The sequence below is a fragment of the Ranitomeya imitator genome, chromosome 3, assembly GCF_032444005.1.
Source record: "Ranitomeya imitator isolate aRanImi1 chromosome 3, aRanImi1.pri, whole genome shotgun sequence".
NCBI classification, from domain to species: domain Eukaryota; kingdom Metazoa; phylum Chordata; class Amphibia; order Anura; family Dendrobatidae; genus Ranitomeya; species Ranitomeya imitator.
In genome coordinates, this window is record NC_091284.1 from 456,699,317 (window position 1) to 456,719,397 (window position 20,081).

Consider the following 20,081-nt stretch of genomic DNA (forward strand, 5'->3'; position numbering starts at 1 on the left):
TTGCACTAATTGCAATAAAGCGTATCGTATAGACAGCCTACTTCTTCCGCAGCACCACACTTTTCTCCTTTAGACCTCATTCACACGTTATTTGGTCAGTATTTTTACCTCAGTATTTGTAAGCAAAAACTTGGAGTAAAACAATCAGAGGAAAAGTATATTAGAAACACGTCACCACTTCTGTATTTTTCTCCCACTCGTGGTTTTGGCTTATAAATACTGAGGTAAAATACTGACCAAATACTGAATATGTGAATGTAGCCTTATACACAGCCTACACCTGCAGCACCTCAGTCTTCTCTATACACAGCCTCATGCTGCAGCAGCACCTCACTTCTCTCATTTTCCTCCCCACACCTCTCATTTTCCTCCTCACTCCTCTCATTTTCCCTCGTCACACCTGTCATTTTGACCCTACACCTGTCATTTTCCGATCACTCCACTATGTTCCCCTCACTCCTATCATTTTTACCTCACACCTCTAACATTCCCCTCACTCTACTATTTTCCCCTCATCCCACTATTTTCTCCTCACTCCTCTCATTTTCCCCTCACTCCTCTCATTTTCCCCTCACACATGCACAGCAACTTCCTGTTATGAGAACAGCAGTGTAATCCATAAGGCTCCTCCCTTTTCCTTGATGTCATGCCTCACAGGAGCATCTCCATTCTAGACCCGATGGAGCTAGATGTGGCCTGTACCTGCCAAGCACTGATACTCTGAAGGCGGCAGCCCTGATTGTAGCTCGCAGCGGCAGAGACATCGCAGCCGGTGAGTTTAGCAGAGTGGCTTTTCAGGTGAATGTGTCTCCGCCCGTGAGTGCTGTCAACATGGGCCAAGTGGACAGGGTTTTGCATGTGGAGTGAGTGTAGCTACGTAGAGTGGGCAGCGCTATGTGAAGTGGACGTGGTTTGATACATGCACACACATACATACACTCAGCTTTATATATATAGATGAATCGTAGCTAAGTTGCCCAAATGCATATAATCAATTTTGGGTAGATAGTAGTTGCTTAATCAAGCATAGAGTGGAGCACAGATGGTGATATGCCTAAAACAGGACCTTGAGAACAAGGGAGGTGCCCATGAATAGTTTAGAAGAAAGCATATTCATGAGTTTGAATGTCTCAGTCAAAGTCCAGACCTAAATCTCATTGAGAATCAATGGCAAGGTTTGAAAATTGCTGTTCACAGACACTTGCTATCTAAACTCACTAAGCTGGAGCTATTTTGCAAAGAATGGACAAAAATTTCAGCCTCTAGATGTGCAAAACTGGTAGAGACATACTTCAAAAGACTTGCAGCAGTAATTGCAGAGAAAGGTGGTCCTACAGAGTACAGGGGGCTGAACACAAGTACAATTCACAATTTTCAGATTTATATTTTTAAAATAATTAGAAAACCATTTATTATTTCCTTTATACTTTGCAAATGCTTGTTACTTTGTGTTGGTATATCACCTAAAATCTCAATGAAATACATTTAACTTTTTGGGTGCAAAGTGAAAAAATGTGGAAAAGTTTACAAGGCTCTGTATCTATCTATCTATCTATCTATCTATCTATCTATCTATCTATCTATCTATCTATCTATCTATAAACAGTTGGTATGGAAAGTATTCATACCCCTTTAAATTGTTTACTCTTTGTTTCATTGCAGCCATTTGATAAATTAAAAAAAAATCATTTTTTATCATTAATGTAAACGCTGCACCCCATCTTGACTGAAAAAAAACAGAAATTTAGTAATTTTGAAAATTTATTAAAAAAGAAAAACTGAAATATCACATGGTCATAAGTATTCATCCAAGCATAAGGTCATCCTTTTGAGCTAGTACAGCCATGATTCTTCTTGGCAATGATACAAGTTTTTCACACCTGGATTTGGGGATCCTCTGCAATTTTTCCTTGCAGATCCTCTCCAGTTCTGTTAGGTTAGATGGTGATGTGTTGGTGGACAGCTAATTTCAGATCTCTCCAGAGATGCTCATTTGAGTTTAGGTCAGGGCTCTGGCTGGGCCAGTCAAGAATGATCACAGAGTTGTTCTGAAGCCACTCCTTTGTTATTTTAGCTGCATGCTCAGTGTCATTGTCTTGTTGGAAGGTGAACCTTCAGACAAGTCTGAGGTCCAGAGCACTCTGAAAGAGGTTTTCATCCAGGATATCTCTGTACAATTCATGTTTCCTTCAATGACAACCAGTCTTCCTGTCCCTACAGCTGAAAAACACCTCCATAGCATGATGCTGTCACCACCATGTTTCACTGTTGGGATCGTATTGGGCACATACCGCTTACCATTATCACTAAAAATGTCTATCTTCATCTCATCAGATCAGAGAATCTTATTTTTCATAGTCTGGGAGTCCTTCATGTGTTTTTAAGCAAACTCTATGCGGGCTTTCATATGTTTTTGCACTGAGAAGATGCTTTTGTCAGTCCACTCTGCCATAAAGGCCCTACTGCTGGAGGGCTGCAGTGATAGTTGATAGTTTATGGATCTTTCTCCCATCTCTACTGCATTTCTGGATCTCAGCCAGAGTGATCTTGAGGTTCTTATTTACCTCTCTCACCAAGGCTCTAATCCCACGATTGCTCAATTTGGCTGGACGTCCGGGTTTAGTAAGACTTCTAGTGGTCCCAAACTTCTTCCATTTAAGGATTAGGGAGGCCACTGTGCTCTTAGGAACATTGAGCACTGCAGAAAGTCTGTTGTAGCCTTGGCCAGATCTGTGCTTTGCCACAATTCTGTCTCTGAGCACCTTGGCCAGTTCCTTGGACCTCATGATTCTCATTTGGTCTGACATGTACTGTGAAGTCTTATATAGACAGGTGTGTGGCTTTCCAAATCAGTTTAATTAAACAGAGCTGGACTCCAATGAAGGAGTAGAATCATCTCAAGGAGGATCAGAAGGAAATGGACAGCATGAGACTTAAACGTGTCTGAGCAAAGGATCTGAATACTTATTTATGACCATGTGATATTTCAGTTTTTCTTTTTTTATTAAATTTGCAAAAACTACTATATTTCAGTTTTTTTAGTCAAGATGGGGAGCAGAGTTTACACTAATGTGAAAAAAATGAACATTTTTGAATTTACCAAATGGCTACAATGAAACAAAGAGTGAAAAATGTAAAGGGGTCTGAATACTTTCCGTACCCACTGTATGTAAGAAAAAATTCATAAATTGAGAATTATCTGTAGATTTTACAGATATTGGAACATTTTTGCAGTGGACTACAGTAAAGGCAACTGGATGAGATTTTAGAAATCTCATCAACGTGTGCTAACATTTTTCATGGGGAAATATTAATGTTGCAGTTAAATTTACCTGAACAAAACAAATGTATATACTGTATGTTTATATAGCTTCGATTTCCCATACCACTTGACATCAACCCCTAATTTATGTGTCAAATACAATGCAAGAAAGAAATTTTTATGCTGAATGAAGAAACAGACTAATGCTTGTCACGTCTTCTGTGCAACCTTCACTGCTTAAAGTAAAATGACAAGAAATTACTTGTAGAAAAGCCTTAGAACAAGATGAACATGATTTGTTTTTATCCATCATGACCTCGATTCCTGGATCATAATGCTGGAAATGATTTGTAAGCTTTTCAGGCTGTTTTATTATATACAGCAGTATATATTAGTAGGTGACCAGATAAAGCTGTCCTTTTTTAACAATTACAATGTTTCTATTTGTTTTAATGATGAAACAGATAACATTTGCTATTTGTCATGGGATGTTGGTATCTTTTTTTTAAAGTAAACACTAGACTAGCCATTAATATTTTTTTTTTTTAGCATTATTCAAGTGAACCCCTGGAATATACAGCTCTGGCAAAAATTAAGAGACCACTGCAAAATGTTCAGTTTGTCTGTTTTTTTCTCTTTATAGGTATATTTTTGAAAATTGTTCATTTATTCTATAAACTTCTGATAACATGTCTCCAAATTTCCAAGCAATAAATTTTGTATTTTTTTTCCGAAAAGGAGAAATGGTCAAAATAAAAAAAACAATGCTTTCAGACCTCAAATAATGCAAAGAAACTCAGGAAGAGTACAGAAATGAATATTTTATGGAATAACCATGATTTCTAATCACGCTTTCATGCATCTTGGCATGCTTTCCACCAGTTTTTCACACTGCTTCTGGCGCAAAAATTTTAGCAGTTCTTTGTTTGATGGCTTGTGACTATCAATCATCCTCTTGATTACATTCCAGAGGTTTTCATTGGAGTTCAGGTATGGAGATTGGGCTGCCCATGACAGGGTTTTGATGTGATGGTCTCTTAATTTTTGCCAGAGCTGTATTTCCTAGTAATGACCAGATGTCCTGGCCTAGTGTGAAAAGTTCAGTGGATTCAAGGTACAGCAGAGGTTAAGAGGCACTAAGGGACAGCTAGTAGTAGAAATAGCCAGCGAGAGGCGAGATGATTATTATTATTTTTTTTAACCTTTTGCTGGCCCTTTACAGTTCAGCAAAACGGAGGCCATCTGGTCACCTTATTGCTGAATTCATACAGAGAGAATTACAAACAATCCATATACCAGAGAGGATGTATTTTTGTAAAACACAAGAAGGCTTCAATTCCACTTAAAAAATTTTTGCCAATCTCCACTCTGGACGTCATTGGGTAACGTGCTGCAGAATATGTTAATATTACTGCTGGGCTTCTTCATATTCTTTTGGATTTATCTTCAAATAAAAAGTGAACTTTGAGCTAATACAAAATGTATTATTCCTGAAAGGTATTTCTCTAAATAATGAAAATGGAAAAATTGGTTTCTGTTTCATATTAAACCTTAATGTATTTTAGTTATATTTAAAAAAATATTCACACATTATTTGCAAAAGTTAATAAGTAAACTTTTACAGTGGCTATAAAAAGTTTACACATTAACGCCTTCATGACCCAGCCTATTTTGACCTTAATGACCTGGCCGTTTTTTGCAATTCTGACCAGTGTTCCTTTATGAAGTAATAACTCAGGAATGCTTCAACAGATCCTAGCGGTTCTGAGAATGTTATTTCGTGACATATTGGGCTTCATGTTAGTGGTAAATTTAGGTTGATAAAAATGGAAATTTGGCGAAAATTTTGAAAATGTCGCAACTTTCAAGTTTTGAATTTTTATTTTACTAAACAAGAGAGTTATGTGACACAAAATACTTAATAAAAAACATAACCCACATGTCTACTGTACATCAGCACAATTTTGGAAACAAAGTTTTTTTTGGCTAGGAAGTTGTAAGGGTTAAAATTTGACCAGCGATTTCTCATTTTTACAAATAATTTACAAAACCATGTTTTTTAGGTACCACTTCACATTTGAAGTCAGTTTTAGAGGTCTATGTGGCTGAAAATACCCAAAAGCGACAACATTCTAAAAACTGCACCCCTCAAGGTGACCACCACATTCAAAAAGTTTATTAACCCTTCAGGTGCTTCACAGCAGCAGAAGCAACATGGAAGCAAAAAATGAACATTTAACTTTTTAGTCACAAAAAAGATATTTTAGCAACAATTTTTTTATTTTCCCAAGGGTAAAAAGAGAAACTGGACCCCAAACGTTATTGTACAATTTGTCCTGAGTACGCTGATACCCCATATTTGGGGGGAACCACTGTTTGGGCGCACGGCAGGGCTTGGAAGGGAAGGAGCGCCATTTGACTTTTTCAATGAAAAATTGGCTCCAATCTTTAGCGGACACAATGTCACGTTTGGAGAGCCCCTGTGTGCCTAAACATTGGAGCTCCCCCACAAGTGACCCCATTTTGTATACTAGACCCCCAAAGGACCTTACCTAGATGCATAGTGAGCACTTTGAACCCCCAGGTGCTTCACAAATTGATCTGTAATAATGAAAAAGTACTTTTTTTTGCAAAAAATTGATTTCAGCCTCAATTTTTTCATTTTCACATGGGCAACAGGATAAAGGGGATCCTAAAATGTGTTGGGCAATTCTCCTGAGTACACTGATACCTCATATGTGGTCAGAAACCACTGTTTGTGCACACGGCAAGGCTCGGAAGGTAAGGAGCACCATTTGACTTTTGAATGAAAAATTAGCTGCAATCGTTAGCGGACACCATGTCGCGTTTGGAGAGCTCCTGTGTACCTAAAGATTGTTGCTCCCCCACAAGTAACCCCATTTTAGAAACTAGACCCCCCAAGGAACTTATCTAGATGCATAGTGAGCACTTTGAACCACAGGTGCTTCACAAATTGATCCATAAAATTACAATAGTACTTTTTTTCACAAAAAATTTATTTTAGCCTCAATTTGTTCATTTCCACATGGGCAGCAGGATAAAATAGATCGTAAAATTTATTAGGCAATTTCTCATGAGTACACTGATACTTCACATGTGGAGGTAAACCACTGTTTGGGCACACGGCAGGGCTCGGAAGGGAAGGAGCGCCATTTGACTTTTTGAATGAAAAATTAGCTCCAATCGTTAGCGGACACCATGTCGTGTTTGGAGAGCCCCTCTGTGCCTAAACATTGGAGCTCCCAAACATTAGACCCCATTTTGGAATCTAGACCTCCCTTGGAACTAATCTAGATGTGCGGTGACCACTTTAAACCCCCAAGTGCTTCACAGAAGTTTATAACGCAGAGCCGTGAAAATAAAAAATAATTTTTCTTTCCTCAAAAATTATTTTTTAGCCTGCAATTTTTCATTTTCACAAGAGTAACAGGAGAAATTGGACTGAAAAAGTTGTTCTCCAGTTTGTTCTGAGTACGATGATACCCCATATATGGGGGGGAACCACTATTTGGGCACACGTCTGGGCTCGGAAGGGAAGTAGTGACATTTTGGAATGCAGACTTTGATGTAATGGTCTGCGGGCATCATGTTACGTTTGCAGAGCCCCTGATGTGCCTAAGCAGTAGAAACCCCCAGAAGTGACCCCATTTTGGAAACTAGACCCCTGAGGGAACTTATCTAGATGTGTGGTGAGCACTTTGAACCCCCAAGTGCTTCACAGAAGTTTATAACGCTGAGCTGTGAAAATAAAAAATCATTTTCATTTCCTCAAAAATTATGTTTTAGCAAGCAATTTTTTATTTTCACAAGGGTAAGAGAAGTGGACCCTAAAATTTGTTGTCCAGTTTGTACTGAATACACTGATACCCCATATGTGGGGGTAAACCACTGCTTGGGCACACGTCGAGGCTCGGAAGGGAAGTAGTGACGTTTTGAAATGCAGACTTTGATAGAATGGTCTGCAGGCATCACGTTGCATTTGCAGAGCCCCTGATGTGCACAAACAGTAGAAATCCATCCAGAAGTGACCCCATTTTGGAAACTAGACCCCCAAGGAACTTATCTAGATGTGTGGTGAGCACTTTGAACCCCCAAGTGCTTCACAGAAGTTTATAACGCCGAGCCGTGGAAATAGAAAATCATTTTTCTTTCCTCAAAAATTATGATTTGGAAAGCAATTTTTTATTTTTGCAAATTTAACAGGAGAAATTGAACCCCAATAGTTGTTGCCCAGTTTGTCCTGAGTATGCTGGTACCCCATATGTGGTATAGGTTTTATCACAGTGATCAAAATGTACCTGGAATGAATCTGCTGGCCGGCAGATTCGGCAGGCGCACTGCTCATGCATCTGCCATTTTGGAAGATGGCGGCGCCCATGGAAAAGATGGACGGACACCAGGAGGCTTGGTAAGTATGAGAGGGGAGATCGGAGCATGGGGAGGATCGGAGCATGGGGGGTGGGATCAGAGCACGGGGGAGCGGACAGGATGACAGGGAGCGGACAGGACAACAGAGGGGAGTGGAGCACAGGACGAAGGACTGGAGAGGAGATCGGTGGCGGTGGGGGGGCAGATCAGGGTTTCCAGCCATGGCCGATGATATTGCAGCATCGGCCATGGCTGGATTGTAATTTTCACCAGTTTTCATAGGTGAAATATTACAAATCGTTCTGATTGGCTGTTTCACTTTCAACAGCCAATCAGAGCGATCGGAGCCACCCCCCCTGGGCTGAAGTACCACTCCCCCTGTCCCTGCAGATCGGGTGAAATTGGAGTTAACCCTTTCACCTGATCTGCAGGGACGCGATCCCTCCATGAGGTCACATAGGCATCACAGGTCAGATTGGCACCGGCTTTCATGACACCTACGTGGCGTCACAGGTCGGGAAGGGGTTAAAATGACAGGATTTTGTCATGTAAAAAAGATTATAGCAAGAAGAATTTCAGAACATTTTCCACCTTTAATGTTACCCATAATCTTTACAAATCCATTTTAAAACAATCTGAAATAATTTGGGAGTCGTGAGGAACATGGAATAAATTTAGCAAGATTAAAACAATGTGGTTGCAAAAGTGAATTAGGAATGAGGTTGTGTTCAGAATCAGCCAATTACACGGAAACGTATGCTAAATAGTAATGAGTACACGGCAGCCGTCATTTACATTCATTCTGATTTACACCATATAAAGTTTAGCTCTTATAGTAGGATTTTCCTGCTCTGTTCTTAGCTGCGTTTGGCAGAAAAGGCCATTGTCTGTGAATAGGTAACAACAAAGTAAAGGGATCTCATTGCTGAAATGTATCAGTCAGGAGAAGGGTGCAAAAATGATTATGTATTATTATGCACACAGAAAGGGGCCCCTTGAGAAAGCAAAGGAAAAATCAATGCAAAATGCGCGTTGGAGTTTGGAACCACGCGGTTTTATGCATTGTACTTTCTTCTTCCACAGGGTAAGATGGGTTTACTGTTCTCTCTGTGATTAAATATGTAATTGCTGCATACAGCATTGCGGTCAGACACTATAATACAAATGGTCTTTATGATATAATTAGCACTTGGCATTTTTTTTATTTTTTTTATGCTGACTGGCGCTGTATATATTTAGCATTTATATCAAACTATTTATGCTCATTCATTTTGTGAACATTAACACATTTTAAATATGTAGTATAAATAGCAAAGTTTTACAAACCTTAATTCCAAGTTCAATGTTTTCACCTCCGTAAACATCCATTCCAGGATCCAATAGACCAATCTCTCCAAAAAATTGTCTGTTAACAACAAAGGAGCAGCCAATCATGGCAGGAGTCCTAAGGAATTAAGAAGAAAACATAAGTATATTTTGTAGTATATTAAGTTCATGATGTACAGCAGTTTAAATATGGAATGAAAATTCAATTACAAAATGCTGAAAGACTAAAAACACTTGTATGTCCATCTGTTTCAGTCTATTCTAATTCAATGTTAATCCAGAGAAGCCAAAAAATCCCTTTGTGGCATTTGTCAATTTTCTTCATTTTTGGAAAATAATTCTTCATGAAAAACTTCACACAAAATACTTGTATATCTCAGGCTGTATAAGACAACATGCTGCTACTATGTAATCACCTTTAGCACTAAGAATTACAAGAAACACCATGCAAATAGAGAGGCAAGTGAGAAATATCAAATACAGCCAAGTTTAACCCCTTTACCCCCAAGGGTGGTTTGCACATTATGGACCGGGCCAATTTTTACAATTCTGACCACTGTCCCTTTATGAGGTTATAACTCTGGAACGCTTCAATGGATCCCGGTGATTCTGACATTGTTTTCTCGTGACATATTGTACTTCATGATAAAGGTAAAATTTCTTTGATATTACCTGCGTTTATTTGTGACAAAAATGGAAATATGGCGACAATTTTGAAAATTTCGCAATTTTCCAAATTTTTATTTTTATGCAATTAAATCACAGAGATATGTCACACAAAATACTTAATAAGTAACATTTCCCACATGTCTACTTTACATCAGCACAATTTTGGAACCAAATTTATTTTTGTTAGGGAGTTATAAGGGTTAAAAGTTAACCAGCAATTTCTCATTTTTACCACACCATTTTATTTTAGGGACCACATCTCATTTGAAGTCATTTTGAGGGGTCTATATGATAGAAAATACCCAAGTGTGACACCATTCTAAAAACTGAACCCATCAAGGTTCTCAAAACCACATTCAAGAAGTTTATTAACCCCTCAGGTGTTTCACAGGAATTTTTGGAATGTTTAAATAAAAATTAACATTTAACTTTTCTTCACAAAAAATTTACTTCAGCTCCAATTTGTTTTATTTTACTAAGGGTTACAGGAGAAAATGGACCCCAAACCTTGTTGTACAATTTGTCCTGAGTACGCCGATACCCCATAAGTGGAGGTAAATCACTGTTTGGGCGCATAACAGAGCTTGGAAGTGAAGGAGCGCCATTTGACTTTTTAATGCAAAATTGACTGGAATTGAGATGAGACGCCATGTTGCGTTTGGAGAGCCACTGATGTGCCTAAACATTGAAACCCCACCCAAGTGACACCATTTTGGAAAGTAGACCCCCTAAGGAACTTATCTAGAGGTGTGGTGAGCACTTTGACCCACCAAGTGCTTCACAGAAGTTTATAAGGCAGAACCGTAAAAATAAAAAATCATTTTTTTTTCACAAAAATTATCTTTTCGCCCCCAATTTTTTATTTTCCCAATGGTAAGAGAAGAAATTGGAACCAAAAAGTTGTTGCACAATTTGTCCTGAATACTCTGATACCCCATATGTGGGGGTAAACCACTGTTTGAGCGCATGGGAGAGCTCGGAAGGGAAGGAGAGCCGTTTGATTTTTCAATGCAAAATTCACAGGAATTGAGATGAGACGCCATGTTGCGTTTGGAGAGCCACTGATGTGCCTAAACATTGAAACCCCCCACAAGTGACACCATTTTGGAAACTAGACCCCCTAAGGAACTAATCTAGATGTGTGGTGAGCACTTAGACCCACCAAGAGCTTCACAGAAGTTTATAATGCAGAGCCGTAAAAATAAAACAAAATTTTTTTCCCACAAAAATTATTTTTTAGCCCCCAGTTTTGTATTTTCCCGAGGGTAACAGGAGAAATTGGACCCCAAAAGTTGTTGTGCAATTTGTCCTGAGTGCCCTGATACCCCATATGTGGGGGGGAACCACCGTTTGGGCGCATGGGATGGCTCGGAAGGGAAGGAGCGCCATTTGGAATACAGACTTAGATGGAATGGTCTGCAGGCGTCACATTGCGTTTGCAGAGCCCCTAATGTACCTAAACAGTAGAAACCCCCCACAAGTGACCCCATATTGGAAACTAGACCCCCTAAGGAACTTATCTAGATGTGTTGTGAGAACTTTGAGCCTCCAAGTGTTTCACTACAGTTTCTAACGCAGAGCCGTGAAAATAAAAAAATAAAAAATTCCCCCCCAAATTATTTTTTAGCCCCCAGTTTTGTATTTTTTCGAGGGTAACAGGAGAAATTAGACCCCAAAAGTTGTTGTCCAATTTGTCCTGAGTGCGCTGATGCCCCATATGTGGGGGGGAACCACCGTTTGGGCGCATGGGAGGGCTCGGAAGGGAAGGAGCGCCATTTGGAATGCAGACTTAGATGGAATGGTCTGCAGGCGTCACATTGCGTTTGCAGAGCCCCTAATGTACCTAAACAGTAGAAACCACCCACAAGTGACACCATATTGGAAACTAGACCCCCCCATGAACTTATCTAGATGTGTTGTGAGAACTTTGAGCCCCCAAGTCTTTCACTACAGTTTATAACGCAGAGCTGTGAAAATAAAAAATCTTTTTTTTCCCACAAAAATTATTTTTTAGCCCCCAGTTTTGTATTTTCCCAAGGGTAACAGGAGAAATTGGACCCCAAAAGTTGTTGTCCAATTTGTCCTGAGTACGCTGATACCCCATATGTTGGGGTAAACTCCTGTTTGGGCACACGGGAGAGCTCGGAAGGGAAGGAGCACTGTTTTACTTTTTCAACGCAGAATTGGCTGGAATTGAGATCGGACGCCATGTCGCGTTTGGAGAGCCCCTGATGTGTCTAAATAGTGGAAACCCCCCAATTATAACTGAAACCCTAATCCAAACACACCTCTAACCCTAATCCCAACAGTAACCCTAACCACACCTCTAACCCAGACACACCCCTAACCCTAATCCCAACCCTATTCCCAACCGCAAATGTAATCCAAACTCTAACCCTAACTTTAGCCGCAACCCTAACTGTAGCCTTAACCCTAACTGTAGCCTTAACCCTAGCCCTAACCCTAGCCCTAGCCCTAACCCTAACCCTAGCCCTAACCCTAGCCCTAACCCTAACCCTAGCCCTAACCCTAATCCTAACCCTAACCCTAGCCCTAACCCTAGCCCTAACCCTAACCTAACCCTAACCCTAGCAATAACCCTAACCCTAGCCCTAACCCTAACCCTAATGGGAAAATGGAAATAAATACATTTTTTTTAATTTTTTTATTTTTCCCTAACTAAGGGGGTGAGGAAGGGGGCTTTGATTTACTTTTATAGCGGTTTTTTAGCGGATTTTTATGATTGGCAGCCGTCACACACTGAAAGACGCTTTTTATTGCAATAAATATTTTTTGCATTACCACATTTTGAGAGCTATAATTTTTCCATATTTGAGTCCACAGAGTCATGTGAGGTCTTGTTTTTTGCGGGACGAGTTGACGTTTTTATTGGTAACATTTTCGGGCACGTGACATTTTTTGATCGCTTTTTATTCCGATTTTTGTGAGGCAGAATTACCAAAAAACAGCTATTCATGAATTTCTTTTGGGGGAGGCGTTTATACCGTTCCGCGTTTGGTAAAATTGATAAAGCAGCTTTATTCTTCGGGTCAGTACGATTACAGCGACACCTCATTTATATCATTTTTTTTATGTTTTGGCGCTTTTATATGATAAAAACTATTTTATAGAAAAAATAATTATTTTTGCATCGCTTTATTCTGAGGACTATACCTTTTTTATTTTTTTGCTGATGTTGCTGTATGATGGCTCGTTTTTTGCCGGACAAGATGATGCTTTCAGCGGTACCATGGTTATTTATATCCTTTTTTTTGATTGCGTGTTATTCCACTTTTTGTTCGGCGGTATGATAATAAAGCGTTGTTTTTTGTCTCGTTTTTTTTTTTTTCTTACGGTGTTTACTGAAGGGGTTAACTAGTGGGACAGTTTTATAGGTCGGGTCATTATGGACGCGGCGATACTAAATATGTGTACTTTTATTGTTTTTGTTTTGTTTTTTTAGATAAAGAAATGTATTTATGGGAATAATATATATATTTTTTTTCATTATTTAGGATTTTTTTTATTTATTTTTTTTACACACTTGCAAATTTTTTTTAAACTTTTTTACTTTGTCCCAGGGGGGGACAATATAGATCGGTGATCTGCCAGTTTGCACAGCACTCTGACAGATCACCGATCTGTCTCAGAGCGCTGCAGCGTTACCAAGTGCCTGCAGGACCCGGATCCGTGGCCATCTTGGATCCGACACTTGCTGCAGGGAGGAAGGTAGGAGACCCCCGGAGCAATGCGATCACATCGCGTTGCTGCGGGGGTCTCAGGGAAGCCCACAGGGAGCCCTCTCCCTGCGCGATGCTTCCCTGCACCGCCGGCACATCGCGATCATGTTTGATCGCGGTGTGCCAGGGGTTAATGTGCCGGGGGCGGTCCCTGACCGCTCCTGGCACATAGTGCCGGATATCAGCTGCGATAAGCAGCTGACACCCGGCCGCGATTGGCCGCGCTCCCCCCGAGAGCGCGGCCGATCGCCTATGACGTACTATTCCATCCTTGGGAAGTAGGGCCCACCCCAAATGGACGGAATAGTACGTCTAATGGCAGAAAGGGGTTAAAATGACAAATAACTTGTTAAATTTTCATAGAAAGATATCTCATTTAAGTTTATTATGAAAGCTCTTGAAACGCGTAGGCTTCAATAAAAAACCTAAAATCTACCTCGTGAGCGCGGTCTTCAGTTCGCCCAAGACTACTACCCTCAATATCCTTTTGGATTTTTGTGGAGACCTGCTGCTACGGTTATGCCTTCATGGGAGTTGTGACCTTTGGTTCACAACTGAAATAGGTGAGCACATTTCCCGCAAAGGATTGTATTCTTTCAAATATAGTGAGACACATTGGGGCGCCTTGTGGTTTTTTTTATTTTTTTTATTTTTATTTATTTAAGTTTATTATGATAACATTATACAAGCCATTGACTGATGCCAGGTTATGTGTCAAATTGCAATTTTCAGTATTGAGGTCTAAGGGACGTTTCTCCTTGTAGAGAGTGACATACCTGCTGCTTACAACAGGTGGCGCTACAGAGTTCAAGTCCTCTTTCTCTATGAAGAGTCAATTTGCATATTAATTTTCAGTACTGTGTTATTTCAGTTAAGGTAAACTTGGCTACATGTGTATATCACTCCTTTGCTTAGAAATTGAAAGCTAACATCATTGTCCTGCACATCAACCTATAGCTGTCATCTAAACACCAACAAACAGACACATGTTGAACTTTGCAATATAAATGCTATGTTTATTAAAACATCACATATAGAGAGACAAACATCTAGATGGGTACTTGGTATTAAGAAAAATCTATATGAAAATTAAATGTAAGACACACCTTTGACACACAGCGCACAAGTGGAACAAACCTGTAATAGAAGTAAGGGCATGCAAACATTGGGGAAGGGGGTTACCTGCAAGTTCTTATCAAAGTATAAATATGTAACATGATTATTGAAGATCTACTGTAAATACAACTCTGTCTACTGCTGGCGTACAAAACCCAAGGATCCTTTCACCCGGTAATTTTGTTCAGGAAGGTTGAAGGGGAACCTTTCTAGATCTAATATGCATGAAGAGCAGTAGATCACTTGGGATATGCTAGGGTTACTCCTCTTCATTAAGGTTCATTATTTTGGGTATTGCTGCTGAAGCATCTGATGATTTTCCCTGACTGGTTGCACGTAAAACATTGGGATTACTTTTTTTTAAAAAAATAAGAAAAATGGATGAAATACATTGGCAAATACAGATACACAAGATGAAAACAGATTAAAAAAAAACAGATCCAGCATACTGATAAAAAGTCCTTTGTTGCAGATGCAAACTAGACATCGATGTCTGAGCAATGCTTTACAGATTTCTGCATTGAAACATTTTTCTGCATTATGGTCTATCTATCTATTTATCTATGCCATATCTATCTATCTATCTATCTATCTATCTATCTATCTATCTATCTATTGTCCAGAAAGATGAAGGCAGCACTCCAGTAGAAAAAATAAGAGTATTTTATTGGCCCATGTGCGATGTTTCAGTCCAAAGTGTGGACCTTTCTCAAGCTTACTCTTATTTTTTCTACTGGAGTGCTGCCTTCATCTTTCTGGACAATAGCATGAGGTTTGGTATATACCTGGAAGGATTTTTTGCACCCTCTGTCTTCTTTTGGTGCTGCTTTTTGTTTTCTTTTTCTATCTATCTATCTATCTATCTATCTATCTATCTATCTATCTATCTATCTATCTATCTATTCCCATATCTATCCCATATCTATCTATCTATCTATCTATCTATCTATCTATCTATCTATCTATCTATCTATCTATCTATCTATCTATTGTCCAGAAAAATGAAGGCAGCACTCCAATAGAAAAAATAAGGGTGATTTATTGGCCCATGTGCACATGGGCCAATAAATCACCCTTATTTTTTCTATTGGAGTGCTGCCTTCATTTTTCTGGACAACAGCATGAGGTTTGGTATATACCTGGAAGGATTTTTTGCACCCTTTGTCTTCTTTTGGTGCTGCTTTTTGTTTTCTTTATCTATCTATCTATCTATCTATCTATCTATCTATCTATCTATCTATCTATCTATCTATCTATCTATCTATCTATCTATCTACAGTTGTGCTCAAAAGATTACATACCCTGGCAGAATTTTTGCTTTTTTGGTCTTTTTTCAGAGAATTTGAATGATAACATCAAAACTTTACTCATGGTTAGTGGTTAGGTGAAGACATTTATTGTCAAACTACTGTGTTTTCTCTTATTAACTCATAATGACAACCCAAAACATCAAAGTGAACCTGATCAAAAGTTTGCATACCCTGGTGATTTTGGCCTGGTAACAAGCACTCAAGTTGACACAAATGAGTTTGAATGGCTACTAAGGGTACCGTCACACAGTGGCATTTTGATCGCTACGACGGCACGATTCGTGACGTTCCAGCGATATCATTACGATCTCGCTGTGTCTGACACGCTACTGCGATCAGGGACCCCGCTGAGAATCGTACGTCGTAGCAGATCATTTGAAACTTTCTTTCGTCTCTGGATCTCCCGCTGACATCGCTGAATCGGCGTATGTGACGCCGATTCAGCGATGTCTTCACTGGTAACCAGGGTAAACATCGGGTTACTAAGCGCAGGGCCGCGCTTAGTAACCCGATGTTTACCCTGGTTACCAGCGTAAACGTAAAAAAAACAAACACTATGTGGCACCCCTAGGGGTATTTTCCACAAAAATAGTTACTGACAGTAAATGCAAATACTAAAATAGCAAGACTGCACTACCACCTCCGGCCAGAAGGGGGAGCTCCAGAGACTCCCCTTGATCCATTCTGGTCTGAGAGAAGAAATGGCAGTTGGGCTAAGGAGCTGAAAGTGAGAGGTCATACAGTTGAATCTCTAACAGCCCTGTGACTGTTACCAGGCCTAAATCACCGGCCTGAGGAGAAGAGGGATAGAGAAAAAGGACATTGTGAGAACCGGGTAGCATTAATCACTACCCAGAACAGGCGCAAAGACGGATACCGGATCCGTGGCTGTATTCATTATATATAATACAGCAACCGGAAAAATGTGAGGTGATATCAGCTTCACTAGGGCCGGACGCAGCAACAGACACAGAGTTCAGCGGTACTCCCGGAGGGGGTAAGCCGAGAAAAGGACTCGGGTTGCCCGTCGAACCAGGACCCGGAGGGGACAGATTGGGCCGGCAGCCAGTTCACATACAGCAGCAGGGCCACACAGAAATTGCGCACAATAAGAGGCGAAGACCCCGGCAGGGTCAAAGTAACTCAGAGTTCCCATACAGACTCCGGTGACAGGACTGGTTGTAAATCCTTTTATGTTAAAGTAAACTGGTTAAACGTTTCAGTGCCTCAGTCTTTCATTTGGACAATAGCCATCTATCCAGGATCGGGATCGTCACCGCTGGGAGAACCTGCTGCTGATCAAGTAAGTGCCTGTCCCCTCACGATACCCCTTACACTGTGCATTGCCTGAGGCCACAGCACCGGGTCAAGCCACCCGTGACACCCCCCTCAAGAGACATACCCCATTGGTCCGGTGCTGGGTACCCCGGTCTCCTGGGCGTCACAATTGGCGTCACGAACAGGATATAGCCAGCCCGTATACCGGGTATTGTGTGCCGTGATTGGAGCCCAAAACTGTGAAAACTTGGATGAAAAATCTTGAAAATTGACTTTATTAAAGAAAAATCCATTCCCCATTGAAAACTATTGAAAGTGACTTTTCCCCATTGGTTATAATGGAGTAAAGATGGCCGCCATCCCCTGAGGTAATCACTTCATAACCGTTAGGCACGAGACTGTTAATTGAGCTACGCCATCACCTGAGCCCCAGTCTAACTGAAAAACTTCAGAATCCGCCATTACAGAGCGCGGTGGGTGGGAGCAGCAGGGGGCGTGTCATTGTGGGCGGCACCAAGCTGAGCGCTCTGACATCAGAGCAAGGGGAAAATCGATCCTGCTGCACAGCGGAATGAATCTACACTATCCCGACGGAAGCGGAGGACCGGAAGGGTCCGGATTAACTAAGGGGGCACAGTATGTCGCAGCACGGAGACGCCGCAGCACCCGGCGACGCTAATGCAGCTGAAAGACAGAGTGTCGATAGAGAGTCCGGTAGCGCAGCGGTGCAAGGAGTGGCGCCCATCATGCCGGTGCTGATGCCATATACCCCGGGTGGCCCATGGCTTCCAATGTATGAAGGTGAGCCTAATACCCTTGACGATTTCAGAGAAAAGATGCTGGCCCATTTTGACATGTTCCCTGTGGGTGAAGTTCAGCGTGTTAGTCTCCTGATGATGCAGTTAAGTGGCCATGCTAAGCGAGAAGTCACAGCATGGGCAGCTGATCTAAAAGGCACTGTTGAACGCATATTTGCTGGATTAAAAGCTACATTTGAAACCACTGCCAGCAGCAAAGCTAAAGTACGATTCTTTAATTGCAAACAAAAAGTTAATGAGGGCGTGAGAGACTTTGCCTTAAACCTGCAGGAAGCCCTTAAATCACTTACACTGGCTGAACCCATTTTTAACACCGGAGCGGATAAACTGCTAAGAGATCAATTTATTGAGGGACTCTACACCCCTTCTCACCGGGGGCATGTGAGCATGCTTGTTTTTAAGAACCCTGAATTGACATTTGCCCAATTAAAGGAGAGCGTTATACGTCTCCAGCTGGCAGAGGCACCTCGGGATCAGGATCCTGCGCAACTCATGGCAGAGGCTCCTCAACAACATGGAGTACCAGTGACATCAGCTATGTCCGGGGCCATTGCTAAGCCCCTGGGGCCCAGTACTAATGAGGCTCTTCAACAAAAGCTTGACTCTTTAACTGATGTTGTTGCTTCAATGGCTAAAACCATGCAGGAGATGAGAGGACCCAAGATGGAGTTGTCAAACCGTAGAGAAGGTGTTCCATGGATGAGACCCCGGAGATACCCGACATGGAGAGGACGACCCCGCGACCGCTACCAACCGGATGGACAGCCCATTTGCCGCCGTTGCCAGCAGCCAGGCCACTTTGCACGAGATTGTGATTTAAACGGGAATCCCCTGGGAATGCAGGCCGCTTCGCAGGAATGAACTTTCAAGGCCCAACACCCTGGCACGACAGGTACATCGGAGGACGACCCATTATCCCTATCGTGCTGGACGGAATGCCCCTCAACGCTTTGCTGGACACAGGTTCCCAGATTTCATCTATACCGTATATCCTTTATAAGAGGTACTGGGCTGATGCAGATATTGATAAAGGGCCCTCTGATGTTGAACTAGATATATGGGCCAGTAATGGTAAGTTGGTACCGAAACTAGGATTCAGGGAGATGACCATGAAGATTGGTAAAGTAGAATTGAAGAAACAGGGTATAATTGTTGTTGATGTTGACCAGCAGAACTGTGAACCAACTGTATTGATAGGAATGAATGTGTTAGAGAACTGCTTTTCCGAAGTCATTTCTGTCTTACAGCAAATTGCTGAAGCTGCCCAATCCTGCCAGCAGAGAGTTCTCCAGAGGGAAATAAAAGTATTGATGTTAAGGCAACAGGTAGAAGTTGCAGGTGGAGAAATCGGCAGTGTGAGGGTAAGTGATTCAACGTCTATTGTAATCCCACCAAAAACAGAAATGCTGGTATCGTGTAGAGCAGCCATTGGTACTAAGGGACGAGATTATCAAGCCTTAATAGAACCAGTGTACACCGACAGCAGGCCCACTATACTCACAGCACGAGGGATAGTCGAGGTACACCGGGGACGAGTGCCGGTACGACTTTTGAACTGTGGAGAGGAAGAGGTCACTTTGCCAAGGTATGCTACAATGGCAAAGCTATATACTGTTGACAACAATGCCATCACAACCATTGAGCCCTTAGAACCAACCTGTCAGGTGGAAGGCAATGGCTCAGATGGAGAAATGGAGGATTGGTGCCAACAGCTACACGTGGGCATAAATTCAACACCTACCCATCAAAAACAAGGGGTGTATAGGCTAGTGACGGAATATGAACAAGTCTTCAGTAAACACCCATTGGACTTCGGACGGATAGAAGGGGTAGAACACACAATCCCCACCAGTGACCATCCCCCAATAAAAGAAAGATATAGACCCATACCGCCCGCTCACTATCAATGTGCAAAAGATATGCTGAGGGAGATGAAACAGGCTGGGGTAATAAGAGACAGCTGTAGCCCCTGGGCGGCCCCTCTAGTGATTGTCAAAAAAAAGGACGGAACCATGAGAATGTGCGTAGACTACCGGAAGATTAATAACATCACCCATAAAGACGCCTACCCCTTGCCTAGGATAGAAGAGTCCTTAACTGCTTTGAAATCTGCTAATTATTTTTCCACCTTAGACTTAACAAGCGGGTATTGGCAAGTCCCTGTGGCTGAGCG

The 20,081-nt window shown here is 41.4% G+C and overlaps 1 protein-coding gene across 1 annotated transcript in view; it reads right to left on the reverse strand.

The window, feature by feature from the left end:
* The window catches only part of GALNT17 (polypeptide N-acetylgalactosaminyltransferase 17), a 935,232-nt gene that overhangs the window by 222,517 nt on the left and 692,634 nt on the right, over positions 1–20,081 (reverse strand). The window contains exon 6 of the mRNA XM_069757424.1: positions 8,978–9,095. Within this exon, the coding sequence (XP_069613525.1) occupies positions 8,978–9,095 (118 nt within the window). The remainder of the gene's footprint in view (positions 1–8,977; positions 9,096–20,081) is intronic.